The sequence below is a fragment of the Hetaerina americana genome, unplaced genomic scaffold, assembly GCF_022747635.1.
Source record: "Hetaerina americana unplaced genomic scaffold, ioHetAmer1.1.p SCAF_6, whole genome shotgun sequence".
NCBI lineage: Eukaryota > Metazoa > Arthropoda > Insecta > Odonata > Calopterygidae > Hetaerina > Hetaerina americana.
This window is the reverse complement of record NW_027287205.1, coordinates 16,175,203-16,199,822: the sequence shown is the minus strand read 5'-3', so window position 1 is coordinate 16,199,822 and position 24,620 is coordinate 16,175,203. Positions and strand designations below refer to the sequence as shown.

Genomic DNA, 24,620 nt, shown 5'->3' with positions numbered 1-24,620 from the left:
GGAATGGAGAGTCTGGATGGGCAGTGTTTGGAAGAGGAGTGAGGCAGAGTGGCCCATTATCACCTATGCTCTTCAATGTTTATGTGAAAGAAATGATTAAAGATCCATGGGAAGAACTGGAGATGGGAAGGAATGTAGGCGGGAAATTCATAAAATCAGTCAGGTTTGCCCATGATCAAGCTTTAGTTTATCAGTCAGCCAAGAGAATGCAACCATTGACTAGTATATTGGAAATTCATAATTGGTAGGAGATCAGAATAAAGGTACATAAAAAAAGGTTATCCAGAAAGAGAAAAGCTTAGTTAAATGTGAAATAGATGGGCAAAAACTAGAGTAGGTGGAGCAGTTTACATATCTCGGAAGTGTTTTGGGTCAAAATGATCAAAATAGTATGAATGTAAGGAGAAGAATTGTGTTAGGCAGAAAAGCCTTCTCAAGGACGAGAGAGTTGATGACAGGGATGTTGAGTAAGGATGTTCAGAAAAGGCTCGTTAACTTTTGATATGGAGCGTAGTTATGTACGGCATGGAAACATGGTCATTGATGCAGGATGATTGGCGAAAATTGGAGGCTTTAGATATGTGGGTGTGGAGAAGAATGAAGAAAGTCTAGTGGACAAAAAGGAAAACAAATGAGGAGGAGCAAGTAATGGTGAGGGAGGAGAGAGAATTGTTGGGAGGAATTGTAAGGAGACAGAACAAATGGATGCCAAGCATAATTGATTGGTGATGGGATGTTGAATACTGCAATAGAGGGGAGAATGTCAGGCAACCATGGAAGGAACAGAAATTGAATAGGGATGTTGGATGGAATGAGGGGAAGTATACGGAAATGAAGAGGGTCTTGTTGTAGAGTAGGATGTTAGGTTTTGTGGTTGTTAGGAGAGACAGGAGAAATATTTGGTAATTGTCTCCATCCAAAACCTACCTTAACCAGTAGAGTATCTATAATTATAATAATATAAACTGTATTGTTCACCACATTTCTTTCACCCTATTAGTATCCTGCCTTAGTTAATTATTTAACTCTTTATATTTCTCTCCATTCAACTGTTTAAATATTCTTTCATTTCCTTCTCTTCTCTTTCTTTATAATCAATTCATCAATATCCCATATTTACCTTGTTCTTTTACCTATTTACTGTTCCTATAGTTTATTTTGAGGCTTCAGAAATTGTATTTTGCATATGCTCCCATTTTTTCCCATTCTTAGGTCTATGTCAAATCATAGTAAAGTCTAACTGATATCTCTAAATACCCTGGCATTTTTCAAGTACTCTAATGTCTGCAGTGGAGTTTAACCCTAGGGTATTCATTATGTTTAACCCTTGTCCATTGCGAAAGCCTGCTGTTTTCTTCCACCAAGGTAATACCTTGTTTCTATATCATAGTTCTGTACTACCCATTCTTCAATGAGTAATTTTTTCCACTTAGTTAGGATTGTTTTCACGGATTGTCCCTTTTTACATCCTAATAGATCTTTCACCTTTCCATAAAGTGCACCTATTTCACCCATCGTAAACATTCCATATCCTGGCACTTATTCAAATTTAATTGTATGAGACATCTTAAATGAATTGCTAGGTCCCAAAAACTCAACAAGAACAAAAACTCAATGAAGTCTTCAATCGGTTGAAGAATTTTCGATAAGGATAAGTTGCTCCATAGGTCACCCTAAGCAGTGGTGGAAAAACAAATAAAGAATATGCTTCTTTTGGAGGTGTCTCAATATGAGCAAACAACACAAGGTTTTGAAATAAAAGTATGATAAGCATCATGCATTGCCATTTCTAAGTGCTTAGTGCTTATTTTTGGACATGGGATTAAAGTGTTTAATTCCAACCAATAAAAATAGATATTGGTCTTCTCAATGAGAGAACTATGAAATGAGGAAATGAGCAACCCCTGCCACTGCCACGTTGAATATGACAGAGCTTCTGCTTCTGGAAAAAAATTTGAGAAAATTTGACTGGGTGAAAGGAATTTAAGAGTAAGCTGTGATAAGTTATGATTTAATTAAAACATTTGCAGCCAAAAAAGTTTTTTACGATTATGTAAAACTTACTATAATTTCTCACTTAAGTATGTAAAATCAATAATAATGATATGATTATTAAAAAAATAATGAAAATCAAAATTTTATATAAATATTAACAAAAAATTTAAAAAATAATAACTATTATATTGGTTTTTGAAGTAACTTTTGAAAGTATCCAATGCTGGTAGTGTGTTGCAAAAACTTGCAAGATTATTATTGGAATATTGTGTCACACAGAGTGTTGTATGAGAATAAGTATAGTGGAAACTAATGGAAGCAGCCAGCAGTTCAATGTATAGATCAGGTTAAAAGCTGTTTGTTACTGCTAAATAATTGGTTTGTGTTGTATTTGGCTTTTCATTGTTTGTCCTATTGAAGAGCTGTAACCAAAAAATCAAGATAAATGGCTATTTAACATAATATATCCTCGGCGAGCCATGTCGAAGAGATAACACATTTACTGATCTAAATGCCTCCAAGCAGCGGGGAGATCCAGAAACTAATTCGGTTGACTGAACTGATGTATTTGCAGATTCGACGTGGACCCCCGAATCCGCCACACCTTCTGGTCCATCACCATTGGCAACTATGTGAGCTGGCTTGCATCGTGTGCCGTCAACCAAGCCATGATTCAACGGTGCCTCGCAATGTCCTCCCTCAGAGAGGCACGCATGTAAGCACAGGCCGGGTTGACACCTGAGCCATGTCTTCTTCACTCCTCAATCGAGTGCTTGGATGCTATTTTACTTGATATTAGTTTTGAGTCTTATTTGAGAGATTTTCCAACTCCTGCTGGTGCATAGATAAAATATGGTTGCTGAACTGCAATTATATCCAGGCCAAAGTCTACCGGCAATTTTATTACTTCATCATCTTTAAAATATTAATGTGAATGTGTAATAATAATATCAATGTTAATGCAATTTGGTGCTTTGAAGATCGATTGGGTCTATTGTCATTATGACCTATTTACTGCAATGGTCAATAGACCCAAAACTCTTACAGACTCTTTGCTGCATAATCTGAAATTGGCTAAGATCATGTGTTCCACTGCAATAGGCCTAGGTCTTGGCATTTTTCTGGCCCTGACTTAGTCATCTAACTGCCTACATTTATTTTTAGCGGCAACCCTTCCCAATGCCACCCTTAATATATCTTTTATGTATATGTGAAAAAGCAAAGGTCATAATTAGTAATTCTATCTCACTCCTGTTGTGGAATAGTAACATGACTGCTTTGAGAGGATCTGGGGCTCCCTTGGTGACAACTAGGCAAACTTCTATAAATATCGATCTTAGATCCATGGCCTAACTGATGCTCTTTCCCTCCACAGAGCCACCATGCTCCTTGCATTGGGCATCATGGCAATTGTGAGCCTCAGCTGCTACACCGGCATGGTTATCTACGCAAACTTCCACGGCTGTGACCCACTGCTTCGAGGTGTGAGTATTGTGTCTAAGTTACCAATTTTGATGGGGCCACATCAAGGAGAGGGGTGAGGGAAGGGTGGGCCCTCTGCAAGGTAGTATAAACTATAAACAAGAAGTACTCATCGCCAGGTTGAATTCATGAGAAGTGTATACATACTAAGACACTCCTCAGGGAAGTGTCATGGGGCCCTTACTCTTCTCGATATCCATCTCCTACCATGCCAACATTGAATGTGCTCCCGTAATATTAGACATATTCAGTTATTTGCAGAAACCACAGTGGTTTCCAGGGAAATAATGACCCTAGCAGTTTGCAGGCTTCTCCCTAGCTAAAAAATTTGTTGTCTCTCTCTTACAAAGTCAATTATTTCATTACATTTCAATATTCTCCCTAGCTATTTAAATCAGATATTGGGATAGTGAAAGGAAGCATGACAATTGTGCAATTATGAAATTTTGGAATCAAAGAAAAGGAAGAAAAAGTAAATTATCAAAAGATAGGTAATATTAATTAGGAAATTTAGAACAGGTGAAATAATCAGTTTTGATACCAAGATAAAACATTTAATCGGGTACATGTCAGGAATATATGTGGGCCAGGCATAAAGAAACTAGTTAATATCAGACAGCTTGTAGGGAAAAGTATTGCAAGGGTGAATGAGAGGTAGCTCTTTGCTTTATTTATGCCATATTTGGAAAACATGGAGGATTTAGGGAATTAGAAAGAGTTCAGAGAAACTGCTAGGTTTGTGAAATATTTCTTTGATAAGCAAGTAAGCATACCATCATGGATGTGCTGGAGGAAAGGGAGATCTGGAGAAAGGGCTAGGACATCCTATGATCACAAAGGGAGTGAGCTGGCCTATTTATATTAGCTTACACCAAATGAACGAGCTATTCAATGGTACCGAGGGAATCATTATGGCCTCTTATTACTCTATAAGATTTAACCACTGCCAGGATAAAATGAAATAGAGACATGCTGTCAATGAGAGTTTCAAATACTCATTCTTACCTCACATCATGCAATCAGAATATTTAAAGATAACATTATTATTGGTAGTCAACCATTTAAGATAGATTTTTAATTGACACAGATTGATCAATGCTACATATCTCAGCTCCATCTAGAAAGAGGTAGTATGACTACCCGCACAACATCAAACAGCTCTTCAATTCCACCTACATGCTATCACCTTTCATTTTGTTCAGTATGACTATCCTTTTAACCCCTTCATGTACCTGGCTTGCCTAACCTCCTCTCCTCTCTATTACAGTCTTCAGCAATACATCACCAATGAAATCATTTGCATATATTTTTTCTGTCTTTGTTAGAAATTAACCAAAAACCAACTCTTCTTCTCAGTATGCCTGGTAGTTTTCCTTTCTGTCCATTTCACCTTTCCCATCCTTCTGTACACCCTTTGACCAAAATTCTCCTGTCCAAGCATATCATTTAGCTTCAATGACTATGTTTCAGCATAGTACAAAACCATGCTCAATTTCAAAAAAATCCTTTTCTTAAAATCCTTATTCAATGTTTACTTCATTGGTCCTGAATTATTCTGAAATCTACTTTGTCTAATACAATTTTTCTTCTCCTGTCTCTACTACGTTGACTATATGGGTCCAAAACATATCCAAGAGGAGTAAACCATTCTACCTGCTCCATTTTCTGCCCAATTATTTTGATGTTTTAATGCAAAAAATCATCATTAGCATTGGTACACATGGATGATATTGTGAGAAAAAGATAGATAGATGCACCAGCTAGAGTAAATTATGATTTGAGAAAGATTTAGGAACAGCATTGTCAACTCACACAGCTTCCTCAGTATGGATGGAGATTTGTGTGATAATTTAGGTTTCAAAGAATGCAATTCAAAATTCAAGAGGATTATGGGGCAAATGGAAGTTTCATAGAGCTTATGAATGTGATAGGAAGAGCTGTTATGGTAACAATATTCATGGTTCAGGATCAGAAGCCTTTGGCCAAGGGAGAGAGATGAGGATATGTGAAAATAGAAGAATCACAGACATTGAGAGGTGAATACATGGATAGTTAAACAATAAACTTGGGATAGGAAATGTTGAGGCTAAGGCAATACAGTGGAAATATCAGTGTGATGATATGGAGACATTTCAGATTGAAGGCAAATTAGAAGTAGCCCTTCTAAGCCCTTAAGTGCTGCATAATAAAGTTGGAGAAGTACTAGGATGTAGCATGGCAAGATACGCACATACCTTCCATTAGATAGACATGAGACAGAGAAATAGTTAAAAAAAGCTGAAGAGATTCAGGAAAGGTAGAAAAAATTTACATATTTATTTACTATTTCATTTTGTTATTTTGCTATGGTAAAATAGAAGCTAAATATGTAGATTAACTTTAAGTTAATGATTCTTGAGTAGTTAAAAAAAATGTAATTTGATGCAGACATGGATAGTCTGGGTCCAGGAATACCACATTGTGAGATACAAAAATTGCTAAGTGATTAAAGTCGATGAATGCAGTAGGTAAGGACCCGTACATTTTGTAATTATACTATCCTGAAAATGATCCTAACATTCCAAGTCCCTATTCAGACTAGTTCATTCCTCTCAGCCATCATCATGGGGCTCTGCTGATTTTGCCCAGTTTCCAGGACTCATTTTCACTATAATGGTAAAAATTTGTCATCCTTAAATTCTTTAGATGAGTAATACGTGTGGAGATATTTTCATGTTGCTTTCCTGAATGGCAGTTTTGACATGACACCATCACTTAATGGCCTCCCCACTGAGGTCAGATACCTTTACAGCCCCTCATCTAATGAATTGTTTTATTTCTTGCATTGCACTTTTTTCCGATCACAACTTCGAGCTTAAGTGGGTGATCCATTTTAGAATGATAGCGTGATAAACCATAACATTTTCTTGGCCTTTAGTTTATTTGAATTACTGGTAAAATTTCCATGGTAGATCTGATACTGCTATTCTGGATATAATTGATTGAATTACAAGAAACTGTGGGGAATGCCATGGCAGTAACTTTTGATGGAGCCATCATATACACATTACAATGCAACAATTTCTTTACACCCTAAAATTACTATATAATCGATTGGAATTAAATATCAAGAATGGAATGAAATATGGCAATCACCGTTGTTTCCTCTTTCTTAAACACAGGCCATCAAGAAGCCAGACCAGCTGCTGCCATACCTCGTGATGGACATGTCTTCATCCATCCCTGGCTTGCCTGGAATATTCATCTCAGGGGTATTCAGTGCAGCTCTCAGGTGAACACCAGTGATGGCAACTTATGATGGGGACCAACTGGTCAAAAAGTTCTGGCTCGTGTCCATTTAACTTACGTTGATGTGTTTGTCTTGTGGAGCAGGTTGTCTACGGCGGACACAAGGAAGAGTTTGACAAGGAGATTGACGGGTGACTGCATCACATATGCACACACACTTCCCCAATCTATTCTATATATATATATATATATATATATATATAGTATATAAATATAATATATATATATACACACATATATATATACATATATATACATATTATACATATATATATACATATTATACATATATATATATATAGTATATAAATATATATATATATATATATATATATATATATATATATATATATATATATATATATATATATATATATATATATATACATATATATACACATATATATTGAACAGATCGTAGTACACACACACACCCATATTTATTTTTATATATTTTTATTTAGAGTTCAGAATATTGATTTCTCAGCCATTGAATACTGCTAAGGTGGGTGCAGCTGCTGTCTTGAAATAGCTAAATAGCTTACAAGGGTTTGACTGTGGCTATGATTATGAGAATATCAATATTTGTAGAGGAATCCTCCTCCAAGTCTTCAGCACAAAACGCATGTTTTGTGTGTCAACAGTAACGGGTGAATGCATCCCCTGTTGGACTGCCACCACCAGATGGGTGGGTGATGGATCTTGCGTGACACCAAAGCCATTAGTCGTTGACAAACGAGGTTGTCTGGGATGAACTGGAAGATTCTGCAACCTTGCAAACCTTCCTCCATACCCCAGGTTTCTGACTCGTCAGTGATGCATATAAGCACTGGCTAAACATGCATGCTAACCAGCTCTTCCCCTGCTCACAGGCCCTGGTTCCATATAAATCATTGGCTTGCACATTGGCCATCAAATAGCACAAAATAAAACTTGCTTCTTCAAAAGTTTGTGGTATGCATTGCAATTTCTTGATTGATGTCAAACTTTTATAGACCATTGTTACGAGGTGACCATTGTTGGAGAATACTTGTTCCCCAACCTTTTCCCCCATCCCTGTGGCAGTGACATACCAGAGTCCCTCCCATCTTCCTTCCCATTTCTTATTTGCTCCTCTCATTGTTTATCTAAATGAGTGGCTTTTTCCTTTGGTTCACCAGATATTGATCATGCTAATGCCCAGTGCATGCCCCGTTGGAACTGTGGCTTTTAAAGGTTTCCTATGTATCCATAAATTCCTGTGGCCACTTTACAAAGGGAGCTCCTAGCCTTGAAGTCAATTCCATCTTTTCTGCTCCAAATCTTTCCATTTTTTGATAATCTATTCATTTGATTGATACTTAGTCAATCAACTTCAGGACATGCTTGTATACTCACAATATTTAATGCTGTGTGCCCACCATCATCATTGAATAAACAACCTCTTATCCAAATCCAGTCTGAAATCATAGAATTCAGTTCCAAAATTTTCCATCTTGCCTATGAAACTCTTCTGCAGAAGCCCTTTTCTATACCGCCTTCTTGATGGTTTTAGTTTCCTCTTTATCTTGGGGTTCCCCTCCACAACTCAGTCACACATGTGACTCTAAATCTACTTTGGGACACATCTTGCCTGCATGCATTTCATATCCAGCGTATGCTTCTCACTATTAGCTACCATCCAACGTTTAAGAGGAATGAAACAATTTTTGATGCATCCACGGTTGTATCTAGGGTGGTGATTGCTTAGCCAAGATGGTTATTTGGTATTTCAGGACTTAGGGATGGGCATAGTGACTCCTCAGCTGGCCTTTGATTGAGTTAGGCATGACAGACTTTGGTGCTTCGCCTAATTCATATTTAATAAACCAATGATTACCTCCACAGAAGAGGCACACGCTACCCACTCGGCAATATTTGGCGGTGTACCTACTTCTTTGACACGTATCGCCTCTGTCTTGTTAGGAATATATGCACGGGAAGATGAATTATTTGTGTGCCAGTTCGAGGACAATTCTCCGGCACGCGAAACCATATTTGCAACTGAATTTTATTTACATTTTGTGTTCGGTATAAGCGAGCTCTTGTGCTTCAGTTCAGTACGAATGAATGCCACAAAATAACGCACCAAAAAACGGTAATCATCAAGAATGTGAAAATATTAAAAAAACTTCGCAAGCGCAGTTATCATGGCATAAAATAGGCTCAAACCAAAGATCTTTTTCAGTGGTATCTCAATCCCTCTTGAGGAGCTTAGAACAGAACACTTTTGGTGGTTACGCCGTCCGTCGGATTTGACGTTAAGCTGTTGACCCCTTGGCGCCATTCGTAAAGAGTAGGGTAATGCCGACGCCGGGTTTTCCTCCACCATTCCTCCTTTCCCTTTAATCCCTAATGGCGCAAGTTGTTGGTCGTCTCCCCTTATGACTACTACAACTAACTCAAGCAAAAGTGTACTTGGGGCCATTGTGATTTCCTCCGTGGTTTCTCGACACGAAGATTAACTTCGTAATGGTATTAAGGTCCGTACCGAGAGTGGTTCCTAAGAATGCTCGGCAACTTCAGACAGGCCATGTTTCACCGATCAGCGCTTTCTCTCTTTCTCGTTGCCTCTACCCCATTTTACCGTGATCGCTCCAGCACCATGTCGACGGGCCTCAACTCGATGACGGGCGTGCTCTACGAGGACTTCGTACGGCCCCTGTCTGGCTGGAAACACACTGAATCCCGCGCCAGCGTGATGCTCAAGACCGCCGTGGTGATCATCGGCGGCGTCTGCGTCGCCCTAGTCTTCCTCGTCGAGAAACTGGGCACCCTCACCCAGGCGAGTACCCCCCTCCCGTTTTCGCGGTTGCTCCTGTGGGAGCGCGTATCTCGAATCGTAACTTTCCGTTACGATCACAGAACACCTTTGATTCCCCCCTTCTGAGACTCCATCTCGTGCGTTGTACTCCCAAACAAACACCTCTTTGAGCCACCAGTTTCGAGTGACAATTCTGGTAAATGGCGTTTTATTTCCGCGCGTTCTTTCACCTCCCAGTAATTAGCGGACTATTTCCGAGTCGTGCCGTGTGTGGCAACAACGGACACAATTAATTGATGTCAATTCATCATCATGGAGTCCAGGCCTCTGTATGCCTCAGCCTTGAATACGTTCATTTAGGTTGAGCCTATTTATGTATATCCGAAACGATATATATATATATATATATATATATATATATATATATATATATATATATATATATATATATATATATATATATATATATATATATATATATATATATATATACACATCTATAGCGTAACAAAGTTCCTCTATTTTTGATCGACAAATTATAAAAGAAATTGACGTGCGACATTTTACGAAGGGCGCAGGTTGTCATTTATGCTTAAATTATTGAAATAATTGTCATGTTTAGATTGAATTATCAAATTGAAAAAAAACATTGGCTAAGAATGGCAAATCTACATTTTAATGAGGCGTAATTATACTAATTGGATATATAATTTGTTTAATGCATGAAGATTTTTAAAAAACATGACCTATTTGGCGTCAAAATAGCTTTGTTCATTCGAGCCATTGCACAAAAATTTGTAAAATTACGTCTGCCAAAATGTATTTTGAATTATCGTGTATTAATGATGGGGTAGAAGGTTATAAAGTGTTATTGGCCTAGTTTCGAATTTCCATATTAATAAAAAATGACTCAATTTCCTTGGAGAAGTATTGAAATAATAGAACTAAACGCTCGCAGCATTTATTTTCTTAGCCTTCGATCTCTATTCGATCTTATGCTCCTGCTGATTAACGGATCAAGTACGAAACGTCAGGCGTTCCTCTTCTTCGTGTGAAATTGAATTGACTTTGAATAAGCCCTTCTCCATAGAAATAAACGCTCCTAAATGCCTCCAATCGTTCGCTTGGCAGTCGCAAATCCTGGCCTATTGTAAGGCATGGTCACTGGGAGCCGAATGCTGCAGCATCACCGTCATGTCGTCGCATCCGCCTGTCATCTCTCCGATCGGTAGCAGCCGCGAGGGGACTGTAGCGCATTTGGCGCTCACCTTGGGCCCTTCTCTCTTGGGTTTAGGTGGTAGAAGAGACTTCATAGTCTCAAATCTCGCCCCAACATAAAGACCACTCTCTATCTACCTCTCAGTAGACTCCCCACTCGCCGGTGGATGAGAAAGGGGCGACCAAGAGACTACACACTCTCTTCGTAGCCTGTCCAAAGTTAGCGACGCCAAAATATATTTTCAATATTAATTCAAGTGAAAGAACTAATAGGCAGATTAAAAAACGGTGACTTTTTTAGGAGACATTATATTGCTTTCCTTAGTTGAAACGTAGAAAGCGGGGATACATCAGTGAGTTTTATAAATACACAGCGATATTTTTCATAACTTTCGCAAGAAACATTTTTACGTGGGATATAGAAATGCTTCATTCGATGACGTCCTCTATTTAGGAATTATTTATCATTGACTCTTTTATCGAATCACTTTTAGATGAGTGATTTTATGGTTGCAAATTTATATTTCTCCTCAAACTTTTGTTTTTTATCCAAATTTGAGCAATACTTTTCAGCCTTTAACTTGTCCCTTGCGGCGATTTCATTCTTGCTGAGGAAAGGCGGTCAGCCTCGAGGGAGTCTTGCGTCTTTGTGAGTCAACGCTCGGGAATCGCCTGAGTGTCACGTTTGGAGGTCACGAGTGAGTGCCAGGTCTGGTTTGGACAGGGAGGGAGACGTGGCTGTGGCGGGGGCGGCGCGCAATTTCATGATGTGTGCATTTCACACGCCGTCGGGCTTAGTACTGGGTGACTCTACCATCACCTACCAAACCGACCTTCGGGTTGATTACTGTGTTTATGGTTTATATATATTATATTTGTCGAAATATAATATATATATATATATATATATATATATATATATATATATATATATATATATATATATATATATATATATATATATATATATATAATTTATATTTCGAGGAAAAACGAATTTAATTTATATTGAATATAGATAGAATCTGTTGTGGAATCTATCTCCCATATCTTATCCTTATGCTTTAAGCTACCCAAATAGTGTGGTGCCATAATAAATCCCTTTGTGTCATGTTTAAACTCGTGTGCTCTGAATCTGCGAATAGTCTGAGCCTCGCTTGTTGTCTTTACGTCTCATGCGACTCCCTCCCTAATTCCTCTAAAATGCCTGTAGCACTCTCATCCTTTTCATAATAAATTTTGACGAATCTGAACTTTCTCCGAAATTTATTTTATTCTTTTATCAACGATTGTTCCCAAGAACCCCAAATACTTGCGGCGTTGTCCAAATGGACTCCAAGCGAGCAAGGGATCAAGCGAGATATTACCTCGCTAATCATACTACGCTCCCTCTGCTGACTTTCTCATGCATGGCAGTGTTTACGAAGAGGACCTTCACATTTAATGGAAAATTATCCCTTAAGAATAAATTTACCGCCAAGGGCACCTGCATTACCCCTTCTTGTGCCAACCTCTTGATGGGCTACCTCGAGAATACTCGCCTCCCAAAAGAAGAGATTATTCTGGGTTTCATCGAAGACATCTACCTTATTTGGGCCCACGGACATTGAAAACCTAAATCCTTCCTCGATATCTTCTCATTTCCCACCTCGGACTCCTCTGCAAACGTTCTTAGAAATCGGCATCATCCTACAAAATAATACCTTTGCCACTTCCGTCCACAAAATAACCAACAAGCCGATATCTCCACTTCGGCGGCTGCCATCCACCCTACCCTGAACGCCCCACAACATTTCCCCAACCCGCCCGTTCGCGTTTACCGCTTATGTAATAATGAATGCCCCACTCTCCACGGCAATATACGACCTTCACCACTATCGCAGAAAACGTGGATACCCCTTCGAATTTCTTAAAAGAAAATGTTTCTTCAAAGAAAAAAATATTCAAAATACCTTCCCCTTCTAGCTTGCTCCTCCGTCTCTTTCGCAGATCCCGAAAATTTCAAAGAAATGCCCACAAGAATACCTCTTTACCCTGCTGTACCCCCTCCCCGATAATCCTCACTATGCAACCGCCCAAGGTGTGTAAATGCTGCCCTCTTATCCCCACCACAGATTCCTCTTCCAAACGAACTTCAAGAATTGGAAGTGCGGTCGGAAGGAAAGATGGCGCTTGATATATTCCTTTGGTAATTTAACATTTTCTTTTGTTTTCCATTGTGACGTCCAGGCGTCCAAGAGCATGGCGGCCATCACGGCGGGACCGTTGCTGGGCATCTTCTCTCTCGGCCTCTTCTTCCCCTGGGCCAACTCCAAGGTCAGAGGTCGACAAGATAATGAGTCAGTCTTTCGTTGAGTGCCTTCATGCACAATCGGCGTGCAGGCAGCACATACTACCTCTGGTCGTTTAAATGAAGACACTGTAGTTACGCCATAGTATCTCTGACGAGAATTCCAATTCTAAGTCTCAGTTATACCATTTTGAAGGGCATTGTTCCCCTATTTCGCTCTTTCCACAGACTGCAGCAAATCCCCAGGCTATTGAAGGTCCTTTGCAGCTTCCATGATCACATTTTGGGAGATTCGTATTTTGTAAAACCAATCATAAAAGTGCGAAAGGAGACTAGGATTCGGTCATATTCTATCGAATCCAAGAATTCGAGATGTGTATTGAGTCCTTTCACGAAATCCTCAAATCCAGTTTGTGCGGATTGCTAATGCATCGGGTCCTAGGAACACCTTTTACCCTCATACAAACCCGAACCCTCCATCACTTAAGACCTTCAAACTTTCTCATCTCCCGAACCTAGTACGAACCCGAGTATTTCCCTGGGATTTCCAACAGCGAAGTGAAAAGTACGAGATTAGGATGCTCATGAATGATTTACCGGGAGATTTCCGGAGAAAATAATCGATTAATACTGGCAAGGGATCTAGATTGTATTTCAAAATGGTATCTGAAATTGGGATCAGAAATAAACGATAACAAATGTTCAGTGTTAAATTTCTTTAAAAGATGCAACAATTTCAGAGTGTAAAAATCATTCGCCTCGACCCGGATTCAAACCAGATCCCTCAATGCCCGGTTGAGTGCCAGGTAAGCTAACAAGGCGTCCTCTTAAAATCTGAAAATTTGGGGGCTTTTAAAGGAACAAGATGTTGTGACAAAATACCGTGCATGCAATGTCACAGGCATTCGTAGTCGTGCGCGACGCGCCACAGTCCACGAGGTTAAAGCCAACTTTAAACTCTTAGGCTGTTTATTCCTTGACAAATTCCAAAGAAACTGCGGGTGATGCCGCAACAGTAACTTTTAATGGAGTCATCCGCTAGTGTGCATTTCAATGCAACAATTTCAGAGTTTAAAAATCATTCGCCTTCACCGGAATTCGAACCCGGATCCCTCAATGTCCGGTTGAGTGCTTTAGCCAGTTGAGCTATCGAGGCGTCCTCTTAAACTGTGTATTTCGTCACAGAATCTTGCTCCTTCAAAAGCCCCCAAAATTTCATGAAATTGTACAGTAACTTTATTCATTGAATGCTGATATTAACGAGGTAATATTACTTAGTTTTTACCAACATGGATTAAATATCGCCAGAGCCTGATCAATTACCTGCCAATAGAATATGAATTGATGGCATCAGAAATATCTCCTAATTTGGAAATAATATTTAACAAACCCCTAAATGATTTCACAGCACCCAAGCACTGTAAATGTAGCCAATACCCCCATATATAAAAAAGGTGATATAATCGATTCGAGTAATTACTGACTATTTTGATACTTGGGAAATATATGAGAGGGCGCAAAGGAGCTTTGTTATTTTAAATTAGATAGGCCTCAACTAGAGAATTCTGCTAGTGCATGAGATCCTCATGAGGTTGACTTAGTTTAGGCCAGAGCTAGCAGACTCAAGGACTCGTCCTTCCCGCGGTCAATACGTGATAGCAGCTGTAGGGTTAGAGATATCAAAAATCCCAATTGCTAATCGCAGCGTCTAGGGAATTATTAGTTTTACCCAAATGCATGCACCTTCGCTAGTGTATTTTTTATCAAATCTCCACCCGCATGACCGCATGGGACTGCCATTTAATGACTGTAGTCTTGGTACAATGTTTCCTGCCTTTCTTCGTTTTTTGTTTTTTTTTTCAAGTTTCTCCTTCCATCCCTCGTCTCTCTGGGTGGGGGAACGTCTACACCGTTCACTGCCTACAGCGGTGGGTCAATTTCCCTACCTGTTACTTTAGGGACGGAGACCATAAGTTGCATGTCCGTGTGATAGTAGAATTTCCCCTTCTTACTTTTCGATTCTGCATGGCCTGTCTTGATACGGTAGGGGCCTGTCGTATAAATAGTTTTAGTTCATTTTTATTCCCTTTTTTCGTTTAACAAATGACAAATTTACCCATGTTTTGAATTAAGTCATCCTCCAGCACGTATTAAAATTTGCACGTTTGAAATAAATTTTACCACATTGGTGGGTGCATATGCATGTGTATGTTAGTTGATAGTATATGAATTTGCATGCATATAAGTTGAACAGGATTTTGCTTGAATACTCTTATATACGCCTTGGTGAGTTTAGATTTGCGTGGATTTCTGGTTTTGTGTATAGTTTTATTCTATTTTACGGGTGGTGACCTAACACCCCAAGCCACACGCCCCTGAGGCGGCTGGCGGGGTATAATGCAGATGTAAATTTAGCACTTGATCCAGTGCAACGTAGAGCAGCAAAGGCAGCGAGATTCCTGTTGACCAAGACCCATTCTCCCTATTCAGGGGGCCCTAGCCGGCGGCGTGGTCAGCCTTGCCTCCGTCGCCTGGGTCTCCCTCGGTGCGCAGGCGGCCATAGCATCCGGGCACATTTCCTACCCCAAGAAGTTCACTACTGTGGAGGGCTGCGCCGTCGACCCGGCCAACCAAACCCCCATACACAACGCGTCCTGGACGACTGAGGACCCGCTAGGCGGGCCCATGAACGGGTGAGTTACAGAAGATGAAGGTATCGGGTAGGCATTCTAGAATGGTTACTAATCAGCCACCATTATAGAGGTGAGAACTCGCGAATCCGCGTACATATTAGCATTGCGAGCTCCTGTCCTTTATCCTTATACTATTTCCATGTGAATGAGTATATTTTTTCGTGTTTGAATATATGTATGTTTGTATATATATTTATATTTATATATGCGTGTGGGTCGCGGTAGTCCAGGAGGTAGAGCGTTGGACTGCTGACCGGAGGGGCCAGGGTTCGATTCCCGGGCTAGGCACTCTTGGCACCTGCAGCTCCACCAAAGCGTTTCCAGCCTCTGAGTCCGAGAGTTGTCCTCTAGGTTTGAAAAAGGAGGGGAGGGTTTGTTAATTAGGGAAGAGGTGGCGTGTGTGCATGCATTTGTGTGTTTATGTCTGTCCTCTCGGCCCCCGTCCTCACTACCACCCTCTTATTTTCTACCTCCTGAAAGGGACAGCAGCAGCAGCGCATTCCCTCTCTACTCCCTGTCGTATCTTTGGTACACCACCATGGGGGTCATCATTGTGCTGTCTGTGGGACTCCTCGTCTCGTGGGCCACCGGATTCAATGACCCTGCGGATGTGGACCCCCGACTCATCTCGCCCGTCGTCCGACGGTTTTTTACCCTTTCGCCGCATGGCGACAAAACGGCGGCCGGAAGTAAAGAAGGCGCGAAGCTCCTGAGGCCACCGCAGGCGATCGGCGGTCAGGAACCGGCGACCAACGAGGCCGTCTGATCCGAGCCTGACCCGTCTCTCTTTCTCCTCAATCGCTTGCAGATGTTTGGATCACAATATGCGAAATAAAATAAATTGAGAAAAAAGTGATGGGAATGCGTTTTGATATTCTTTCCTTTCGAGAAAATGGCTGTGGCTCTCCTCACAAGTGAGGGGGCATGTGTGGCTGGAGGCAAAGGGAACATCTCAAGCTGTCTGAGGGAGGGAATATTGCGCAATGGAACCATTTATAAAATTCGCTTGGAAAATTACAGATATAGCGAAAACTGATGTAAATTAATGTAAAACGTTCTTCATAACATTATTCCACCTGATATTATATTTGTTTTGGACAATTGTTAACGCTCTCTTTCTTACATACACACAAGTACAAATTTCCCGGAAAAATTAATCACTTGGAAAAAAAAAGAATTTGGATCGTTTGCTACGAGGGTCATCCGGAAAGTAGTACCCGTTCGTGCCGCATGAAGTGCTGACGACGCGAGTAGCCGCTGGACGAGGTCAGATAGCTTCAGTGGCTTGTCTGCCTTCTCTGAGCCAAGTTGCGTGACGCTAGCATTGCCTGTGTTGTTTCTGTGATTGTTTACAATGTTTAAAAAAATTGAGAACGCCGCCAGTTGTGAAGTGAGGGCAGTGATTAAATTCCTCAATGCAAGAAACGTTCGCCCATGTGATATTCATCGCCAATTAAAGGAGGTGTATGGAGACAATGTAATGGACGAGTCGTCTGTTCGGCGGTGGTGTCGCAACTTCAACATGGGGAGGGGGAACACACACGACGATGAGCGTTCGGGGAGACCGTCTGTCATTACAGACCAACTGGTGAGCTCAGTTGACGAATTCGTGAGGAACGATCGGCGCGTCACAATTGATGACATCTGTGAGCATTTTCCCAATGTTTCTCGAACAATTGTTCATGAAATTGTTAAACACCATCTGCATTATGCAAAAATTTGTGCAAGATGGGTCCCTCGCGTATCTCAATGAGCTGGCGGCGAAGGACTATGCAGCAGGAATACAGAAACTTGTCACACGTTATGACAAATGCCTTAATTTGCTTGGAGATTATGTTGAGAAGTAGTTTAAAGTATCCTCTTTCAAATAAAATTTTTTATGTTTGTTAATATTTACTTTTGTGTCTTTATTTCACGAACGGGTACTACTTTCCGGATGACCCTCGTATTATTATCGTGTATTCCTATCACACTAATTCGAATATGAGAAAAATAGCTGAATAATTGATGTGTGCCTGGATGTTTACTGACTTCTATCTGGATTAGTAATAGTTTTTAGGGGAGGCAACCGACAGCTGAGGTCATTTGCGCCTTTAGGGATGGACAGGAAAGGACAAAGGGTGGAGGGAAACCCGGTATGGGCATTAGCCTACTCTTAACGAAAGGCGCCTAGGGGTCCGCAGCTTGACGTCCAATCCGACGGACGGGGTACTCACTCAAAGCGCTCTCCACAAACTTCAGTGGCATACCACTGAAAAATGTCAGCCACCACCGGGATTCGAAGCCGGTCCCTCTGGATGGGAAGCCGGTACCTTAGCCACCGCAACCTCCCGATCCCCTCTTCCTCTATCTCGAAAAATGCTTCGACTGACGAGAAAAAACATATTTACCAGATATTTTCGTGATGCGGAAGAACAATAGCAGTATAAACTGGCATAATTTTACAAATGTGAATGAGAGCATTGTTAGGTATATTCAACAGTTAATTCAGGTCTTTTTAAATGTTATTTATAAATACGTGCTGGTGATGGGGAATTGACAGGCTATGATAGGCGAAGGAAGGGATGGTATTGAGGTGCGGGACAATGGCTACGGCTTAGGAACAAGGAATTATGGCGGGGAGAAAGTAATTGAGTTTTGCAGGAGACATGGGTTAATCATCACTAGACTTGGTCTAGTCACGACAAAAATCGTCACCAACACTTGGTTTAGTCACCACCAATGTCGTAGGTACTAATTTAAAATCCCGGAGGTACAGGAAGATATCAATTAGACTATTAATATGGTTAGACGCAGGTTTAAGAACAGCGTGATTAGTTCGCACTGTTTTCCGGGAGAAGACGCCGACAATAATTTAGTAATAATGGAATGTAGCCTCCGATTCACGAAGATAAAACAGGGAAGACACTGCAGGAAATATATTTTTGGAGTATTAACCGGAAAGAAGAGGAAGGTGTATCAGCAAGTAACAGAAAATCATTGGTATAGGAAAACTGAGAAGATTAAAAAAGGATACCAAATGCAAAGGGATCTCAAGATGGTTAGAAATACGGGCGAGAGAAGGAAATGGAATAATGTAAACAGACTTAGCTAGAAAGAGGTGATAAATGAACTGAGATGAGAATCAAATAGAGCGATAAAAGCATTGAGGAAGATGGTGGGGTACGAGGAAATGGAAAGTCTATGGAGGAAGGACATAATTGGTCTAGACTTACACGATGGCGAGGTAGGAGGGCCATTAGGAGAATTAAAAGCCAATAAATCGTGGGGGTAGACCGCAGTCCCACGGAACTACTTAAAGGTTTAGGAAAATAAAGGAGGGCGAGTTTTTACGAACTATTTCACCTAATTGTAAGGTGTCAATCGGAATCAGGCCGGACAGCTGTGTAAAATCAGTGTTAGATCCTTTTTCAAAAAAAGCGAAAGACCTACAGAACGATAAGTCTAATTCCGCACTCAGGTAAAGTGGTTCTCAAAATCATCAACCAGAGTATGGAGAGCAGGGCAAATGATGACTTAGGAGATGATCAATTGGGGTTCAGGAAACGGAGAGGCACGCGTGATGCCACTGCGGTGATTAGGTCACTAATAGAGAAGAACATAGAAGGATGTTTCTGTTTTGTAGTTTTCGAATAGATTCTTGATAGAGTAAACTGATTGGAAAGATTAATATATTGCATAGGAGATAGGAATAGATTGGAGTTATAGTGGACTTTCGTGTCCGCAACCTGCTCATGTCTCAGACAGCTCAGGTGCGTGGGGCGGATGGAGAGTCCGGATTTGAAGTGTTAGGAAGAGAATTAACTACAGGTATGTGGAGAAAATAGGTAAAGAGTCATGGGAAGAACTGAAGAAGGGAATAGAAGTTATTGGGGAATACATTAAATCTGTTAGATTTGTTTGTTGGTCAGCCAAAGGGTTTCAAGCATCGCTGAATGCATTGGTAAGTCAGTGGGATAGATATGGGACGACAATAAATTTAAGTAAATCAAAGGTTATGCGGTTTTCAAGAAAAAGGAAAGGTAAATTACATATTGCAGTAGTATTTAATGAACTAAAGGAGGTGGGACAAGTGAATTATCGTGGAAGTGTTTTAGAGCTAAATGGTCATTGTATCAGGGTCATAAGAAGAAGAATTTCTTTAGGGAATTTAGTTTTCCCAAGAAGGAGGGAACATATTAAGGGGTGTTGAGTTAATATATATATAGTAAGGGCTCGTTAAAACTAGTAACAGAAACTCAGCGATTCCACATTTAACATTTATTGACTACCATGGCTTCACCAGTCCGATGATGCCACCTGATTACACCAGATGATGCCACAAAATGTGCAATGGAGAAATTCCACCGAGTAACGGTTAAACAGTGTTATGGGATTGTTAAAACTTTGATGTGGAACGTGGTTTTGTGCGCTGCGGAAAAAATAGCATTGAAGCAGGATGATAGGCGTAGATTGGAGGCTTTTGATGTGGATGAGGAGAAGGATGGATAAGGTGAAGAAGTGGACAGAAAGGAAAACAAATGAGGAAGTGTTGGAAGGTATGGGGGGGGGGAGTAGAGGGGACTACCGGGGGAAATCCAAAGGAAACAGGAATGATGAATGAAGAACCATCTGATTAGGAATTGGATATTGAAGACTGTGATATAGGGGAGAGTGCTTGGCAAACGAGGAAGGGGAAGGCATAGGATAGGCATGTTCGATGGAATGAAGGGAGGGAAGAAGTATGCAGGATGAAGAGGTACTTACTATAGTGACACGATTTCCCATTTCAGTCTTTTCTTTTTGCTAAGAGAGGTAAGTAAATGTATTTTTGTACAACTTTTTAGGCTGTGCCCATTAAAAACCTGCCCTATCCTGAACACCTATAATAATAATAAAACTATCTTGCCTTGTAGTAATAAAAATATAAAATATTCTTTGGTGGTTCGAATTCATTAGAGGTAGATGTTACTTCAAGAGTTCCACAAGGAACCTTCTATTCATGACATGCATTAATGACTTAAGTTTCCACACAAGCGGCAACCTTCGATTACTTGCAGACGACACAGTAAATTACAAATAAATATGGACGTTAGATGTAAAAAATTTACAGCGCTAACGGTTTGAAGATCAAGAAATGATAAACAAGGGGTAAATTATAAAATAGTCGGGATTGGAACTAGATATTTCAGGACAGGTAATATACGAGAGTGTTACTCTGACTTGAAACCTTTCATGGAGTACACACGTCAGAAAAATGCGTGGTTGAGGTTACTAGGTAAAGCTTATAGAAGCTGGTTGAGGTTAGATGGATTGTAGGAAAATATTATGGAAAAGTAAGTGAGAGTAAAGTTCAATGTATGCATAAACTAATAGTTTTGCGGGTACAGCTGGTGCCCTACCTACACCCTCGCCACACACACACTTACGGTGGTTGCAGGATATCGTTTCGATATTTATTACTCTTGATGAAATACAGTATCTGTATTATCTTTTTGTGAGTTCTTGCCATCAATGGAAATTCTTGCTCACAGTTGCATGAGAAATACAGAAATCCCATCAATTTGCACTTAATAAAATATCATTAGGTTTGCCCTCGAATTTTGATGTGAGGGAACTTGTCTGGTTGGAGTAAGAGTTTTCGAAACCTAATTGACCAGCATTCATTTGAGTGCTTCTTTCCTCTGATTTTATACTGATGCTTTGAGATGGCGTGTTTCAGTTGTGTACTCATTCTAAATAATTATTGGTAGCACGTATTGGCCTATTACTATTCTTCTTTTCCTTAATGACGCCTTTTTATGAGTAATTTGATCCAGTACTGATACATGAGGACCATCCCACGAACCCAATGAAAACTATTTGTTTTATATATACATATACCCGCATATTTAAGATATAAATACATTACGTATACATGTTATGCATATAGCATATATGTTATGTATAACATGTATAGATGTTATGTATAACATGTATAGATGTTATGTATAACATATATACATAACATATCGCATATATAACATATGTATATATGCACATATATACCATATATATGTATACATATATACATATATGTGTGATTTATGTATATATTTGCTATGTAAATAAATACATATGTAAAACTTGCTATAAAATAATCAATGAACTAATTATTGTAGCAGGTTACTAGGTTTATTTTAGGTTAGGCACAGGGGTTCCCGAACTATATTCCGCGGAACACTGGAGTTTCGCTCAACTTGAATAAGTGTTCTGCGACAATTTGGAAAGATTTTATGCCCTGAATGCCATTTAAAGGTCTGCTACCATCTACTCACAGTATTAAATGAAAAATATTTTTTAATTTCCAGCTTTGTGTGTGTGAGCGCGTGTGTGAATATTTTAGGCAAAAGTGGCGCTGTATAAATAATACTTGTTCCCTCTGCCCATGTACTAACAACTCGGGCGTTCCAACTAGTTATAAGTAACTTTTGTAACTCAGTGCTGCTCTCTCTAGGCTGCTGTTTGAACTAATAACAAACATGCTTCTAATATTGGATATTTTAGCAGAAATGAAGAACATTTTCCATCTTTGCATTAGGTGCCACCAACATATAGAATAGAACTATTATAACATATCGATAAATATTACATATATATTAATAAACAATTGTCGATAGTAATGGAACCAAGGCCATATAAGCATTACAGAGCGCTCCGAGTACGTTTATCGCTCTTACGCTATCTTTTTCATGCCGCTGCACGTCTAGTATTTTTTCCGGAGGACAAACTGAGATAGCGAATTCAAATGCATAATGTGTCTCAGAAGTTGTTATCCTTGAGAGAAGATATGACTGGATTGGCCTTTTGCTGCTCTCGGTTAGACGCTCGCACATATTTCAGTGAGTACACACCGTACTTCCTGAATTGATATTTCGAGACCGCGCTGAATACGCAGTGATAATGGACCAGTTTAAATGGGACGAGTGCAAGTCCAGCGTAGTGAAATATTTCGATGGTTCTGAGGTCAAGCTTTTAAAATACGACGTGCAACCTGCCAGCCAGGCACCCATAGGGTTCTTAGGGATACACATGCGAATCGAGGCGACGGTATTGGTGAACGGCTCCGAGGAGAGAAAGGTATCGCTGTTCGCCAAAAGACCGCCGGCAACGGATTCGCATTCGGCGTTCGTCGCGTCCTGTGGTCTCTTCCGCCGGGAGGCCACCATGTACACGTCGTTCGCTCCGAGGCTGAAGGCGGCGCTACCCCCCGGAGTCGCGCTCCCCGTGGCAGACTGCTACTTCGCACGTGGCGAAGACTCCCGCGAAGATTTGATCGTGATGGAAGACCTTCGCGGTGGTGGCTACAAGATGGACGACAAGAAGATACCGATGGACCTCGCGCGGTGCCGTGTCGTCCTCGACGCCTTGGCTCGCCTTCACGGGGCTTCCGTCCTCATGGAGCGAAGCGCCGGACCGCTCTACGAGAAGGGGGAGTTCCAACGCATCGAGGAGGCCGTTTTCGTTGACGACATGTCTAACCCCTCGTGCCGCTGGTCCAGGTCGTCGGCGGAGACATTCGCGTCCGTGGCCTCTCACGTTTGGCCCCACCGTTTCGGAGATGAAGCGGCCAAAGCCAAGTTGTTTGAAGCAGCGTGGATGGGCTGGAAGGAGATTTTCCGCGCTGTCAGGCCTTCCGAGCGCTATCTCAACGTTCTTTGCCACGGGGACACATGGGCTAATAATATAATGTTCCGAGAGGGAAGCGGGGGTAATGTGGAGGTGGTTCTGGTCGACTTTCAACAGTATCGCTATGCGCCGCCGGTGATGGATATATTGTTCTTCCTACACTCCACGACTAGGCGCGAGTTCAGAGACCGCCACTTGGAGGACCTCCTGCAATATTACAGAGAGGCTCTATCCTCCGTTGTGTCTCCCGAACTGGCCGATCAACTCCTGCCGCTGGACGATTTGAGGAAGAGTGCCGAGGAACTCCGGGTGTTCGGGCGCCTCCTCGCGACTTCCCTGCTGTCAGTGGTGCTTCTGAGTGACGAAGAGGGGATTGAGGCTCCGGAGAGCGATGGCAAGGGCGACTTTATCGAGAACATGGTCCGAAATCGGAGCGAGGACGTGCTGCGCGGCATCGCGAAGGACGACAGCACGAAGGAGAGGATACTGGAATCGTTCCAAGAATTCCTGGAGAGTGTGGGTCTTTGGGAATGAAATAAATCGAGAGATGATGGAAGGAGCCGCCATTGCTCCTCTCCGATAGGCAACTCTTCCCATTTTCTTGATATTCAAACGTGATTTATATAGTGCTATTTTGTGTTATGGAGTGACGGGAAGATTTATACATTACATACTAAGTGCTACTGATAATGTAAATTTTGGGTACTTTTTTGAAACCGAATAATCATCTGAAATGAATTTGTTGAGATGAGTTTTGTTCAGTTTGTTAGTACAGAGACGTGATGTTGTCAAGTTAGGCATCTTCTCAGAGTGTCCAAAGATTAACTTTCTGGTTGGTATTGTTGTGATGACCCATATTAATGACCCACATTTGTATTACAGCAAATAATTGATCACACAAATGATCCATTTGAGAAATAGCACTTAATATTCTTGAAAAAATTCCAAACCATGATTGGAATTTACCACCTGACATGATTTAAATCGCATAAGAGAAATTTGTCATAAATTTAAAATATTAACATTTCCCAAGCACCTTTCCCTTCTAAAGTTTGATCAGTCAAAAAATGTCTCTTTTAGAATGCACTTGTAATGTACATTAATTGAATTAAAATTAATTAAACTCCTTATTTAGACTTCTTCCATAATGCTCCATCCTTGCACACAAACTTCTTTCATTTCTGGTATCTTGATAAATTGTTTTTTGCATGCTCCTCTGTTCACG

General features: G+C 40.7%; 2 protein-coding genes across 2 annotated transcripts in view; both read left to right on the top strand.

Moving 5' to 3' along the window:
- The window catches only part of LOC139694978 (sodium-coupled monocarboxylate transporter 1-like), a 44,908-nt gene extending 28,337 nt beyond the window's left edge, over positions 1 to 16,571 (top strand). The window contains exons 8-14 of the mRNA XM_071593534.1: positions 2,570 to 2,710; positions 3,371 to 3,479; positions 6,639 to 6,748; positions 9,385 to 9,568; positions 12,995 to 13,081; positions 15,546 to 15,748; positions 16,229 to 16,571. Of these exons, the coding sequence (XP_071449635.1) occupies positions 2,570 to 2,710; positions 3,371 to 3,479; positions 6,639 to 6,748; positions 9,385 to 9,568; positions 12,995 to 13,081; positions 15,546 to 15,748; positions 16,229 to 16,514 (1,120 nt within the window). The 3' untranslated portion in view covers positions 16,515 to 16,571. The remainder of the gene's footprint in view (positions 1 to 2,569; positions 2,711 to 3,370; positions 3,480 to 6,638; positions 6,749 to 9,384; positions 9,569 to 12,994; positions 13,082 to 15,545; positions 15,749 to 16,228) is intronic.
- Positions 16,572 to 18,920: 2,349 nt separating this feature from the next.
- On the top strand, positions 18,921 to 24,446 carry LOC139695261 (uncharacterized). The gene is made up of 2 exons (XM_071593955.1): positions 18,921 to 19,018; positions 22,768 to 24,446. Exons 1-2 carry the CDS (start codon positions 18,921 to 18,923, stop codon positions 23,927 to 23,929), a joined length of 1,260 nt encoding a protein of 419 aa, XP_071450056.1. The 3' UTR covers positions 23,930 to 24,446.
- Positions 24,447 to 24,620: the final 174 nt, after the last annotated feature.